General features: G+C 35.0%; 1 protein-coding gene across 1 annotated transcript; it reads right to left on the reverse strand.

Annotated features, from left to right (window-relative positions):
- Positions 1-6,613: 6,613 nt before the first annotated feature.
- On the reverse strand, positions 6,614-15,898 carry LOC138326980 (neural cell adhesion molecule 1-like). Its single transcript, XM_069272938.1, has 4 exons — positions 15,591-15,898; positions 12,558-12,803; positions 11,442-11,729; positions 6,614-8,436 (listed from the first exon to the last, which is right to left on the reverse strand). The coding sequence occupies exons 1-4, from the start codon at positions 15,844-15,846 to the stop codon at positions 8,159-8,161; spliced, it is 1,068 nt and encodes a 355-aa protein (XP_069129039.1). The 5' UTR covers positions 15,847-15,898; the 3' UTR covers positions 6,614-8,158.
- Positions 15,899-16,650: the final 752 nt, after the last annotated feature.

Genomic DNA, 16,650 nt, shown 5'->3' on the forward strand with positions numbered 1-16,650 from the left:
CATTTTAAATGTGGAAACGAACTGACCATCGCCCACTCTGATCAAGATAAAGCAAACGCATTAGCGGACTATTTTTCAAGTGTTTTCACCGTAGAACCACAAGATGATATTCCCGTATTGAAGAAACTTAGCATAGAAAATCCATTTATTAACACTGATATATCAGAACTGGAAGTATTAAATATTTTGAAATCATTAAATCCAACCAAATCACCAGGAGCAGATAATGTTCACCCGAAAGTACTAAAAGAAACAGCGGACATACTGAAGACTCCTTTGTGTGAAATATTTAACTGGTCACTGAAAACAGGTGAACTCCCCAATACCTGGAAGGAAAGTCAGATAACTGCGATCAACAAAAAAGGAGACAAGAAAAATCCAGGGAATTACTGGCCAGTAAGTTTGACAAGTGTTTTTTGTAAAACTATGGAAAAAATTGTGAGGAAAAGAATAATGGATCATCTAGATAAGAATAATCTTCTTAGTAAACAGCAATATGGATTCATCAAGGGAAGATCAACTATTTTACAGTTACTTAAAGTTATTGATAAGTGGACAGAAGTTATCGACCAAGGAGGATCAATCCAAACCATTTATCTAGACTTCATGAAAGCCTTTGACACAGTCCCACACCTACGGCTCATCGGCAAATTAAAATCATACGGATTATCACCTGAAATCATCAAATGGGTAGAAAGTTTTTTAACTAACCGGAAACAGCAAGTATCGGTAAACGGAGAACTGTCAAAATGGATGGAGGTGACAAGTGGTATCCCCCAGGGAAGTGTTTTAGGACCGATTCTGTTTGTAATCTATATTAATGACCTTCCAGAAACTATTAAATCAGCAACTTGTTTGCAGATGATACTAAACTTTTTAAATTTAACGAAAACACAAATCTACAGGATGATCTTAACTCCAACAATGGTCTGATCGATGGCTTTTCAAATTTCATCCTGATAAATGTAAGGTGCTATATCTAGGGAAGAACACAAATAAAACGGCCCTACATTTATATAAAGACACTTTGGAAGGAAGAATACAGGTACAATTAGAGGAGGTCTTTAAAGAAAAGGATCTTGGGATAACAACAGACAACAGCCTAAGCTTCAGTGAACATATTCATGGTGCCGTCAATAAAGCAAATAGAATAATGGGAACTATCCGAAGAACCTATAATTATTTAGATAATCAAACATTCTGTCTATTATATAAAGCACTTGTCAGACCACATTTGGAATATGGAGCCTGTATATGGAACCCGTACTTACAAACACAAATAAACGAGATAGAAAATGTACAAAGAAGAGCAACAAAACAAATACCGGGAATGAAAGATTTAACCTATGAAAACAGGCTGAGGATCCTGAAGTTACCTACACTAAAACACAGAAGGCTTAGAGGAGACATGATCCAAGTATATAAATTGATACATGGAGGATATGATCGAGTCGTCGTAGAGGGATTTTTAATTCAAAATAACAACAAAAGAACTAGGGGCCACTCTTTGACATTGTTAAAACGACGAAGTCGTCTAAATTTGAGAAAGTATTCATTCAAGGAGCGGATCATCAATCACTGGAACTCTCTTCCATAAAAAACGGTCCTCCTTGCTGGGCGGTTATATGGAATTTTTCAAATTATTATTTGCCTAAGTTGTCCCATCAAGCCCTCGCAATTGATTTGTTTTAATGTCCAGGAGGACAGGAAGTCATCTCGTCTTTCGTGTCAACTCCAAAATAAAACTAAAAGGCACTATTCAAGGACTCGTCCTTGGCATAGCTACTGTAGAACTGACCATGTAGTATATCGATGTAAATCATCACGATATATAAATTATTTATTCTGTAGTCTTAGAGTATATGTACATGTAGCCCTCGCAAGTTATTTGTTGAATAGCTTGACATAGTCTTGTTTGCATGTTATATTAAAAAAAAAAATAAACGAAAAAAAAAAATTTGTCCGCGTAAGCTGGTGATAATCTGAAAGAATCAAGAAGGATACTGCACGTTAACATCTAACCAGATTTGTCTGTTTTATTTTTATTACTTTGATTATTTTTTCGCCGAGACGCCCAAAGCACCGAATAGCAGATGGTTCATTGTTGTTATGATAGAGTATGTCAACCTTTTATTTGAAAATCGAAAAATGCATGTTGGAAATGTATTGTGCATGTTGCTGTTGTTTCTGCATGAATGAAAACATTGGGGGCAGCCCGAATGCTGCTTTAATCATGAGATAGATAATACTGAACTTATTAATAGTCGGGATGTATAGTATGATTAGCGATCTGGATATATAATTATGCCTGCGTGTTTTATTATTATTATAATTGTTCTAACCATACGTCATTATATATATCATGGGCTTCTTATTAAAATACGTGTTTTCGTTTAAATTAGCGTCTTCTAAAACTTTAGAACTTCTATGAGCGGACGGTACGGAGAGCGACATAGAAGTTCTAATTTTAATTAGATTGCACATACAGTGTACATAACAATAATGACAATCAAAAAGCTAACCTAATTTTATAACATATATGTATAACTCATTTTTCACAAAAAATAATACGGGCAGCCACTTGAAACGTCATGATATACACGTGCATATCAAAAGGTCAATACTTTTAATGACATACGTATCAAATTGCTAATAAACGTTTCTGTCATAATTTGCGTGCCCCTGTGTTTTAGCTGAGGTGACCAAGATGGCAATTTACAGTCTCGGAATAGCAGTTGAGACTGCTTGTTTTACACATGTTCATAGAAATTTAACTGTCGAAAACAGATATATCTAGATTTAATATCCCATGAAAAGTTACATAATATAAGACCACGATCGAGAGCATCGTGGGTAGCGATAGGCCAAGGACATCTCCTTGCGGGCGGTGTATGGGATTCGCAAATTATTTAGTCTAGATGAAATAAATGATTATTCTAATTACTGGTTTATGTAAATAATGAATGTACTTGCAATATTTTCAACGTTGGACATTTTTGTTTTGCTATAATTAATAGCGATACTGCTATCGTTTGTGCGATGAGATGAGATGAGGAGGTTTTGCCGAGTCATCTCGGTTTTCCCTGTCGACACCAAAATAAAACTTGTATTGTAAGATATTGACCGTGTATTCTGTTTATCCTGCAGCTTTTTCATTATACATTAAACCGAATGAGTGTGTACTCCTTTTTACTACCGTGGGAATTATGTAAGCGACGTCATTCCGGTGATTGTGACGTCACTGTTTGGCGGGACTGACTGCCGTTTCATTCACTCCTACTAAAAGTGACGTCACTGGAATGTTGGGGATCAAGTCAACAAATTTAGAAATTGAATCAAACGAAAGAAATTAAACATTTATTTACTGACATCGTAATATTTTCCTATTGCAACTATTACAGGAAATTCTTATTATCCGATATCGGGTTTTGTGCCCGACTAATGTCGATATTAGAGCTGAAAATGCATTGTTTCTTGATATCATTCCGCTCCTTTTGTTGATTTTAAATTCGTAAAATGAACTTAACCCGCGAAGGGCGTCAGAACGCTTGTTTTCAACGTGAATAAACACCGTAGTGATAAAGACCTTCCAAGTGAAAATTTGCATCAGGGAAATAGGGACACAAAAAGACGATTTTCTCCAAAAGTGAGTAAGTTACAATACATTAATTTAGCTGGAACACTTAAAAAATCGTTCTGATTTCAGAACAATTGGAATTATGAAGATATCTCTAACAGTATTTTTGTTATTATTATTATATATAATGTAAGTTTATTACAAGCTAACCGATACTTACATTATATATACCATTGGCTTCTTATGTAAAATATCTGTTCTCGTTTTAATATCACATACAGTGTATATAACAATAATGATAATAAAAAATCTAACTGAATTTTATAACATATATGTATAATTCATTTTCACAAAAAAAGTGGCAGCCACTTTAAACGTCCTGATATACACGTGCATATCAAAAGGTCTCCAATACTTTTAAATGACATACGTATCAAATTACTAGTAAACGTTTCTGTCATAATTTGCGTGCCCCTGTGTTTTGGCTGAGGTGATCAAGATTGCATTTTACGGCCTCGGAATAGCAGTTGAGACTGCTTGTTTTACACATGTTCATAGAAATTTAACTGTTGAAAACAGACATATCTAGATTTAATATCCCATGAAAAGTTACATAATATAAGACCACGATCGAGAGCATCGTGACTAGCGATAGGCCCAGGTCGTCTCCTTGCAGGCGGTGTATGGGATTCGCAAATTATTTAGTTTAGATGAAATAAATGATTATTCTAATTACTGGTTTATGTAAATAATGAATGTACTTGCAATATTTCCAATGTTGGACATTTTTATTTTGCTATAATTAATATCGATGCTGCTATCGTTTTTGCGATGAGATGAGATGAGGAGGTTTTGCAGAGTTATCTCTGTTTTCCCTGTCGACACCAAAATAAAACTTGTATTGTAAGATAATGACCGGGTATTCTGTTTATCCTGTAACTTTTTCAGTATCCATACAGAAGATGGTATTCAAAACGAAAGCAAATTGCCTGTTATCGCTCAAAGCGAAACGCTTCTTTGATGATCAAGAAAAGATGCATTCACTAAACCGAATGAGTGTGTACTCCTTTTTACTTCCGTGGGAAATATGTAAGTGACGTCATTCCGGTGATTGTGACGTCACTGTTTGGCGGGACTGACTGCCGTTTCATTCACTCCTACTAAAAGTGACGTCACTGGAATGGTCGGGATCAAGTCATCAAATTTAGAAATTGAATCAAACGAAAGAAATTAAACATTTATTTACTGACATCGTACAATTTTCCTATTGAAACTATTACAGGAAATTCTTATTATCCGGTATCGAACTCTGCGTCCGACTTATGTCGATATTAGTGCTGAAAATGCATTGTGTCTTGATATTGTTCCGCTTCTTTTGTTTACTTTAAATTCGTAAAATGAACTTAACCCACGAAGGGCGTCAGAATGCTTGTTTTCAACGTGAATAAACACCGTAGTGATAAAGACCTTCCAAGTGAATATTTGCATCAGGGAATTAGGGACACAAAAAGACGATTTGCTCCAAAAGTAAGTAAGTTACACTACATTAATTTTGTTGGAACACTTAAAAAATCGTTCTGATTTCAGAACAATTGAAATTATGAAGATATCTCTTACAGTATTATTATTATTATTATTATTATATTTATTGTAAGTTAACAAGCTAACCGATACTTACATTATTTATTACATAATTTGTTTACACCAATCTATATATGAAGAAATATAATATTTTCAACTATTACACCGACCGTTCAATAAAACCTTGTTATATTGCACGGTTCGAAGTTATATTGCACGCTTCCATGGAAACGTTATATTGCACGGTTCGAAATGTTATATTGCACGGCTTTAGGAACACCTCGCTGTTGTTGTTCAGTTTTGTAGAAAACTTCCGAGGAACTGCGAGTAACAGTGAGTTACGTTATTATGACGTCACAAAGGTTCACGCTCAATTTCGCGCTGGATTTATAGATCTCGAATCAAGCACGTCATGTAGACGTTTACTGTACCGAGTAAAGGACGAACACGATGAATGTATTAGATCAAAAGGCTGCAAGCAGGTCTAATAATGTGAAAACAGACAATAAGACATCCAAACCGGAGTTACAACGTGACGTACGTGGGCTATACGTCAATCTTCAATAGGATATTAAGGTTTTTTTCGTACGGTACGGTGTTGATGATTTTGTTAAGTGATTGTCGTATTCGTTTTATAAAAAAGATATTCAACTGAAAAACTGGTGATTATGTAATAAAACAAAAATTCCATGGTTACTGATCTCTAGTTCATAATATTTACCCCTTGGTGATGGTAATCAACAAAAATTATATTGCACTCGGCCTTTGGCCTCGTGCAATATAACATGTGCTGATTACCATCACCTCGGGTTAAATATTATGAACTAGAGCACAGTAACCCATGAAATATTTGTTTAATATATAATTGGCTTCTTAGGTAAAATATGTGTTTTCGTTTAAATATCACACACAGTGTATATAACAATAATGACAATAAAAAAGCTAACCGAATTTTATAACATATATATGATATATATAATTCATTTTTCACAAAAAAAATAATACGGGCAACCACTTGAAACGCTATGATATATACACGTGCATATCAAAACGTCTCCAATACTTTAAAATGACATACGTATCAAATTACTAGTAAACGTTTATGTCATAATTTGCGTGCCCCGGTGTTTTGGCTGAGGTGATCAAGATTGCATTTTACGGCCTCGGAATAGCAGTTGAAACTGCTTGTTTTACACATGTTCATAGAAATTTAACTGTCGAAAACAGACATATCTAGATTTAATATCCCATGAAAAGTTACATAATATAAGACCACGATCGAGAGCATCGTGACTAGCGATAGGCCCAGGTCGTCTCCTTGCAGGCGGTGTATGGGATTCGCAAATTATTTAGTCTAGATGAAATAAATGATTATTCTAATTACTGGTTTATGTAAATAATGAATGTACTTGCAATATTTCCAATGTTGGACATTTTTATTTTGCTATAATTTCCAATGTTGGACATTTTTATTTTGCTATAATTAATATCGATGCTGCTATCGTTTTTGCGATGAGATGAGATGAGGAGGTTTTGCAGAGTTATCTCTGTTTTCCCTGTCGACACCAAAATAAAACTTGTATTGTAAGATAATGACCGGGCATTCTGTTTATCCTGTAACTTTTTCATTATACATACAGAAGATGGTATTCAAAACGAAAGCAAATTGTCTGTTATTTTCACGATTTCGCTTAAGGCGGAACGCTTCCACTAAACCGAATGAGTGTGTACTCCTTTTTACTACCGTGGGAAATATGTTCCGATGATTGTGACGTCACTGTTTGGCGGGACTGACTGCCGTTTCATTCACTCCTACTAAAAGTGACGTCACTGGAATGTTGGGGATCAAGTCAACAAATTTAGAAATTGAATCAAACGAAAGAAATTAAACATTTATTTACTGACATCGTAATATTTTCCTATTGCAACTATTACAGGAAATTCTTATTATCCGATATCGGGTTTTGTGCCCGACTAATGTCGATATTACAGCTGAAAATGCATTGTTTCTTGATATTATTCCGCTCCTTTTGTTGATTTTAAATTCGTAAAATGAACTTAACCCGCGAAGGGCGTCAGAACGCTTGTTTTCAACGTGAATAAACACCGTAGTGATAAAGACCTTCCAAGTGAAAATTTGCATCAGGGAAATTGGGACACAAAAAGACGATTTTCTCCAAAAGTAAGTAAGTTACACTACATTAATTTTGCTGGAACACTTAAAAAATCGTTCTGATTTCAGAACAATTGGAATTATGAAGATATCTCTTACAGTATTTTTATTATTATTATTATATATAATGTAAGTTAATAATGACTATGATATGTGTGTGGTTTTGAGAGTGAGTTTCTTAAGTGAGGGTATATGCGTGTTGTGTCATATATGTTCTGCCATGATATATGGAAACTTGAAAAATAAAAAAAAATACTAAAAAAGAATAAAAAAAAGTTATAGACTAAGCATATTTACATAAGGATGTTTATAGCATATGCGATGATACGGATGTATTAACCTTTCATATAGAGGTCAATGTCCACGTTGCTGTGTGTTTTATAAGGCGATACGTTAAGTAGGATTCATTTGAATAAATAACACTACTGATATGAGTTTTCGGAAAACCCTTCACCCATTTACAGCAAAGTCCACCCAAGCGTCAAATCATCAACCCTTATGTAGGCTGTGTGTGAGAGACTATTTCCAGGATGATCCGGAAGCTGGATGTTATGATTCATATCAACCGTCTACCACCATCCGTGGTATACTTGTGTCTCCAAAGGACATAACTCTGACGTCGGACAGGGGCAGTGGACCACATCCGGTGTTAAGATTGCCCCTCTACATGTGTAGGCATGACGGGGAGTCCTCTGACGAAAAGGTTTTCGGAACATCGCAGACAGTCTACACCAGTGGGAGCACAAATTAACCAACGTTTCCACTGCTTTAAGGCTCGGAGTTCTAGCCCAGGATTCATGTTGTTTTCAAAACCTTGGCTAAGAAGTTTATACTTTGATAACGATATGCCCAATGGCGTCACAGGCAATCAAGATAACGCTGAATGTTAACAATATCACGACCCCAACAGCTCCAATCGCGGACGAAGAAGTTCGACCATCTTTCGCCGATATTAATTTTATTTTTGTTATTGTTAATTGACTTTTGTCCACGGTAAGCTCCTCCTTTGTCTCTTGCATTATTGCATCTAATTCTTCCGGTGCGAATATTAACGGCTCACAGTTTCGTAGTAGCCGAGAGAGACATCTGCATTTCAATTTCCTTTCTAAAACAGACGAATATAACTATAGTTAAATCGGCATCAAACTACATTTTCATTTACATGTAATGCTGTATACATTCAGATAAAATATAATTTTTATTTTACATTTTAAGGTTGAAATACTTTAACAAATAATTTGACCCCTTTTCAATCTAGTGACTGATAAGGAATGAATCCCCCGATAATGTACAATGGTTTGGTGTATATTGTGTACACCATACTTCATAGCCAACAGCAGATATGTATATGATAATCTACTAATCCATAATAAAGGCGCCAACAGTAGATATGTAAGTGAAAATCTACTTTTCCATATTAAAGGCGCCAACAGTATATTTGTACGTGATTATCTACTAATCCACTATAATTCATTTTTCTTGATACGACCATACGGATAATTTATTAATCCATAAAAAAAGTCGCCAAGAGTATAGATGTTTATGATAATCAACTAATCCATATTAAAGACGCCAACAGTAGATATGCTTGGGATAATTTATTAATCCATGATTAAGTCGTCAATAGTAATATGTATATGATTATCTACTTATCCATAATAAAGGCGCCAGCAGTAAATATGTATGTGAAAATCTACTTATCCATACTAAAGGCGCCAACGGTAGATATGTATATGATAATCTACTAATCCATAATAAAGGCGCCATTATTAGATATGTATGTGCTAATCTACTAAGCCATGATAAAGGCGCCAACGGTAGATATGTATATGATAATTTACTAATCCATAATAAAAGCGCCAACATTATTTATGTTTGTGAAAATCTACTAATTCATCATAAAGGCGCTAACATTAGATACGTATATGATAATCTACTAATTCATAATAAAGGCGCCATTGGTAGATATGTAAGTGAAAATCTACTTTTCCATATTAAAGGCGCCAACAGTATATATGTACGTGATAATCTACTAATCCATTATAATTTATTTTTCTTGATACGACCATTTACATTGGCTTAAAAATTACTTTATCACCCCATAAAGGAAAAGGCGTCGCCGTTTGTAACGCTGCTTCTGATTGGCTGAGATGACGGCGTTATGATTTCATAGACAAAAAGTTCGAAAATTAATTTTGAATATTGAAGATATTATCTTTAGTAAATTTAATTATAAGGATTATTTTGAATACATGTTTTACGTTATGGAGATATAACACAAAAATATGAGTGTACTCTCATCATAAAACCGTTTCGCAGTTTATTTAGAGTACATTCATTTTTTTGTGTTATATCTCCATATATTTACACTTGCTAGGCTTGGTCACTATACGCTAATACTAGCCGATTTTGTTTACCATAATTGCATGGTAACATTGAACTTTGAACTTGCGTACGAAAATGTTCTGTGCAACGTAAAAGGACTACTTTTAAAAAAAAGAAACACATGGCTTTGTTTACATTTTGACGCAACATTACGTGTTCATTTTTGTTAAAAATGATGGGTGTCAAATGTAAACATTACCTCTGTGCCTATGTTCGTCCTACGATCGAGCCTTTGGGGTGGACGTGCGTGAGACCCTCTGATAGAGGTCAGTTATAAACATATCCTCTTGTCTTTGTTCTTTTAGCAAAATTGAATATATATTTAAAGTTCTGATCTGATTAAATAAAATTATCTCTGAAATTTACTTTGTTTGTCATGTTTATTTTACACTAAAATATTGAACTTTTACTTTTTTGTCGTCGCGGATGAATAATTCTACCTTAACGTGAAGCGTCATCATTCGCTGTTCAATTGAATATATTCTTAGAGGAATTGCTCCATACAAGCATGGTTAACATAAAAACGAAATCCAATCCCTATATTTACACTCACACGACTTTTTATTTATATTTAATGCAATAAAATCGTCATTTGAAAGTGACGTAATTATTCAATAAAAGTCGGTCAAAAGTGGGAGGAGCTTACTCAATTGAACAGCGAATGATGACGCTTCACGTAAGGTAGAATTATTCATCCGCGACGACAAAAAAGTTCAATATTTTAGTGTAAAATAAACATGACAAACAAAGTAAATTTCAGAGATACTTTTATTTAATTAGATCAGAACTTGAAATATATATTCAATTTTGCTAAAAGTTAATATATAGCGTAATAACATAAAGAATTTATACTCGGCCACATGTGTGAACTCGGTGACCGTTATTGTGCAGCGAGGCGAAGCTGACGCACGCTTACACACTGGAGTTTGCCGAAGTTGTGGAATACCGATTTTCAAGTAGCTCAATGTGTTTGAATTGTCGTCTGACTTGACGGTTTTACATCCTTGGGAGCCATGTGATTATATAATCTACGCTTAGATCCATATTGCCATCGATAGATAAAACAAATTCACTTGTGTTCGATGGATGCAATGCATGCATGGTTAACATAAAAACGAAATCCAATCCCTATAACATAAACAAATCTATTCAAGTTAATCCTTAAATAGAGGCGCCAACAGTAGATATGTATGGGATAATTTATTAATCCATAAAAAAGTCGCCAACAGTATAGATGTTTATGATAATCTACTTTTCCATAATAAAGGCGCCAATAGTAAATATGTATGTGAAAATCTACTTATCCATACTATGAAAATCTACTTATCCACTCCATAATAAAGGCGCCAACGTTAGATATGTATATGATAATCTACTAAGCCATAATAAAGGCGCCAACGGTAGATATGTATGTGATAATCTACTAATTCATCATAAAGGCGCCAACATTAGATATGAATATGATATAATCTATTAATCCATAATAAAGGCGCCAACAGTAGATATGCATGTGATAATTTAATAGTCCATTATAAAGGCGCCAACAGTATATATGTATATGATAATCGACTAAGCCATAATAAAGGCGCCAACAGTATATTTGTATGACATAATCAACTAATCCATAAAAAGCGTCAACAACATATACGTATATGATAATCTACATATCCATAATAATGCTATGTCGCCAGTAGTACATATATGACAGATGTATGTTATACTCACGGATCCTAAACTTTTTGTGCTTGATGCCATTTGCATTAGTGACGTTACATGTGTACCCTAACACATCCTCGTCTCCTGTATCAGACACATTCAGGGTACTGACCACCAGGTAGGGATTGGTAGGGCCGACTCGGGTCACGGTGGATGTAGTGGCAGAACCAGTGATCATCTCTTTGTTCTTATACCAGGTTATGGTCGGAGTTGGAATTCCTGTGGCGGAACATCTTATCGTCATGGTTTGATTTCCGTCCGTGAACGCATACTGATGTAGACACAATTTTGGAGGTGCTGAAATGAAATTGGAATGTTAGCGATACTCATATCTGGCAGTTTTAAATTCAATATGGAAAATTCTGATGTTCTATTTGGTAATGGTTTTTTACATTAATTTTAATTCTCGTTTACACTCATTGGTTCTCTTTTTACATATGTTAACAAAAACATACTTCCAACTTTATATCACCATCTATTTAGACATATTAATCATTTTCATTCACACTCCCTCGGTAGGTCATCTAGTGCAATGTTAAAGCATATGTTTATTCGTGAATGGTTCTGAATAATTACCCTATTTATATACTGACTAAAATATACACTATGGAATATATTCAACTATATTATAAAAGATAAAATCCGAAAGGATTTCCCGTGTGATCAAGTATTCATACTTAAAGAAGAGAAAAATTATAATAGAAACAAAATTTTTAATGTTATGTTGGCTAAGTAGGAAGGCACTGGTCAATCGTACTGATCGATTCTGCGTTGGTTACATTACTTCTTGTCAAATATGTAAAGCTCCCAAGCATGATCGACCAGGTTCAAATATTCTTAAGATGTTAACACTTTTACTTTTTTGTCTATTTTACCTATAACTGTTGAAATAATGTTGTTTTCTATTTGCGCTACTTGACCTATATCCCCAAATAATGTGTTTTATATTCTTTAGTATTGCCATAAGAAATGTTTACTTCCTTATTTGTTTAAGAAGCATGTTACTACAGTGATTAATGTTATTGTAGTCTTACCTGTAACTGCATAAATTATATTGTTCTATTCTAAATGATTTTACGTGGCAACATATTTTAATGCAATATCGTGTTAGTTTGATACACTCACCATTTATGTATAAATCAGTCTTGTTCTCGTGCGTGCCGAGAGTATTTTCAGCACTACATGTGTAATTCCCTATGTCTGTACGGTATATACGGGTAAAATTCAAGGCCGTTTTCGTTGAAATGTCACTTCCGTTTGGTGCAGTCCATACAACAGTTGCCGGAGGGTTCGATGTGGCATTACACAGCAGGCTGACTTCATCCATTTCATCAATAACTGTAATGTCTACCAACGAAATTCTTGGTGGAACTGAAATATTTGTAACTTGATATATTGGTATTATAATTGTATGTCTTCAAATATAATCCTTCATTTACATTAAATTTCGGTTAGAAAAAATATAGGTTGTCGATATCAAAGTGCGAAATAACGACCAAGTACATACAAAAGTAAAAGTTATGTGTAGATTTAAATGTAGATGAAACAGAATACTTAACCTGGATTACTGGTTCGTACTATCATGGAATTGTGATGTTACATGGACATCGAGTTGATGTTACCTTATATACAAATACTTACATGGACATCGAGGTTGATGTTACGTCTCTATAATACAAATACTTACACATGGACATCGAGGGTGATGTTACGTCTATAATACAAATACTTACAATGGACATCGAGGGTGATGTTACATCTATAATACAAATACTTACAGTGGACATCGAGGGTGATGTTACGTCTATAATACAAATACTTACATGGACATCGAGGGTGATGTTACGTCTATAATACAAATACTTACAATGGACATCGAGGGTGATGTTACGTCTATAATACAAATACTTACAATGGACATCGAGGGTGATGTTACGTCTATAATACAAATACTTACAGTGGACATCGAGGGTGATGTTACGTCTATAATACAAATACTTACATGGACATAGAGGGTGATGTTACATCTATTATACAAATACTTACAGTGGACATAAAGGATGATGTTACGTCTATAATACAAATACTTACATGGACATACGAGGGTGATGTTACGTCTATAATACAAATACTTACAATGGACATCGAGGGTGATGTTACGTCTATAATACAAATACTTACATGGACACGAGGGTGATGTTACGTCTATAATACAAATACTTACAATGGACATCGAGGGTGATGTTACCTCTATAATACAAATACTTACAATGGACATCGAGGGTGATGTTACGTCTATTATACAAATACTTACAGTGGACATGAGGGTAATGTTACCTCTATAATACAAATACTTACAATGGACATCGAGGGTGATGTTACGTCTATGATACAAATACTTACAATGGACACCGAGGGTGATGTTACGTCTATGATACAAATACTTACAATGGACATAAAGGATGATGTTACATCTATTATACAAATATTTACATGGACATAGAGGGTGATGTTACATCTATAATAACAAATACTCTAAAACTACAATGGACATAGAGGGTGATGTTACGTCTATAATACAAATACTTACAATGGACATCGAGGATGATGTTACGTCTATTATAACAAATACTTACAATGGACATCGAGGGTGATGTTACGTCTATAATACAAATACTTACAATGGACATCGAGGGTGATGTTACGTCTATAATACAAATACTTACATTGGACATCGAGGATGATGTTACGTCTATAATACAAATACTTACAATGGACATCGAGGGTGATGTTACGTCTATAATACAAATACTTACAATGGACATCGAGGGTGATGTTACGTCTATAATACAAATACTTACAATGGATATCGAGGGTGATGTTACCTCTATAATACAAATACTTACAATGGACATCGAGGGTGATGTTACGTCTATAATACAAATACTTACAATGGACATCGAGGGTGATGTTACGTCTATAATACAAATACTTACATGGACATCGAGGGTGATGTTACGTCTATAATACAAATACTTACAATGGACATCGAGGGTGATGTTACGTCTATAATACAAATACTTACAATGGACATCGAGGGTGATGTTACGTCTATAATACAAATACTTACAATGGACATCGAGGGTGATGTTACGTCTATAATACAAATACTTACAATGGACATCGAGGTGATGTTACGTCTATATGATACAAATACTTACAATGGATATCGAGGGTGATGTTACGTCTATAATACAAATACTTACAATGGATCATCGAGGGTGATGTTACGTCTATATAGTACAAATACTTACAATGGACATCGAGGGTGATGTTACGTCTATAATACAAATACTTACAATGGACATCGAGGGTGATGTTACGTCTATAATACAAATACTTACAATGGACATCGAGGGTGATGTTACGTCTATAATACAAATACTTACAATGGACATCGAGGGTGATGTTACGTCTATAATACAAATACTTACAATGGACATCGAGGGTGATGTTACGTCTATAATACAAATACTTACAATGGACATCGATGGTGATGTTACGTCTATAATACAAATACTTACAGTGGACATAAGGATGATGTTACATCTAAATACAAATACTTACATGGACACCGAGGGTGATGTTACGTCTATAATACAAATACTTACAATGGACATCGAGGGTGATGTTACGTCTATAATACAAATACTTACAATGGACATCGAGGGTGATGTTACCTCTATATACAAATACATACAATGGACACCGAGAGGTGATGTTACGTCTATAATACAAATACTTACAATGGACATCGAGGGTGATGTTACGTCTATAATACAAATACTTACAATGGACATCGAGGGTGAGGTAACGTCTATGATACAAATACTTACCGAGGGTGATGTTACGTCTATAATACAAATACTTACAATGGACATGGAGGGTGAGGTAACGTCTATGATACAAATACTTACCGAGGGTGATGTTACGTCTATAATACAAATACTTACAATGCATATCGAGGGTGATGTTACCTCTATAATACAAATATTTACATTGGACATCGAGGGTGATGTTACCTCTATGATACAAATACTTACAATGGATATCAAGGGTGCATGGCCGTGATGTTATGTCTATAATGCAAATACTTACAATGCACATCCAAGGTGATATTACGTCTATAATACAAGTCACTCCGTTGGTAATGAACGACACAAACTACACATGCATTGTTGTCACCAGGCGAGGTCGTAAAGGATGTTCTCCCGAAAAACATTGTTTTGTTGCCAGGAGGTGCCCAGGTTTCAAAGGTAACCAAACTTGCACCATCTCTCTCCCATCTTATCGTTGGTTTTGGTATGCCACCAGCTACTGAACACACAAGAGTAATGGAGTTCCCGGCATTCATCACATAAGGTGTTTCTATAGCAACGCGTGGCTCTTCTGGTGGTTCACCTTAATTAAGCAAATGACAAATGTCATATGACATTGGCTATTACGATCATTGCTAATGAAAGTTGTATAATCAAGTATGAAGACATATGAAATAATTAAACGAAACATGTTACTATTAGGATATTTTGAGATAACATGCAAACACAATGAAGTATTAAACTAGATGTTGACTTCAATGCTTAATTGTGTCATCTACTTTATCGTCGTCTACCAAGCATTTTGATATCAATAGGGTGATGATGAGGTGCATGTATGAATTGGGTGATGATGAGGCGGATGTTGGAGATTGGGTGTGAGGATGAGCGCTTGATGTATGATCGTTGTTTGGGTGATGATCGAGGTTGATGTATCAGTTGGGTGATAATGAGGTGAATGTATCAGTTGGGTGATGATGAGGTGGATGTATCAGTTGGGTGATGATGAGGTGGATGTATCAGTTGGGTGATGATGAGGTGGATGTATCAGTTGGGTGATGATGAGGTGAATGTATCAGTTGGGTGATGATGAGGTGGATGTATCAGTTGGGTGATGATGAGGTGGATGTATCAGTTGGGTGATGATGAGGTGGATGTATCAGTTGGGTGATGATGAGGTGGATGTATCAGTTGGGTGATGATGAGGTGGATGTATCAGTTGGGTGATGATGAGGTGGATGTATCAGTTGGGTGATGATGAGGTGGATGTATCAGTTGGGTGATGATGAGGTGGATGTATCAGTTGGGTGATGATGAGGTGGATGTATCAGTTGGGTGATGAT

Source organism: Argopecten irradians, chromosome 7, assembly GCF_041381155.1.
Source record: "Argopecten irradians isolate NY chromosome 7, Ai_NY, whole genome shotgun sequence".
Taxonomy (NCBI): Eukaryota; Metazoa; Mollusca; class Bivalvia; order Pectinida; family Pectinidae; genus Argopecten; species Argopecten irradians.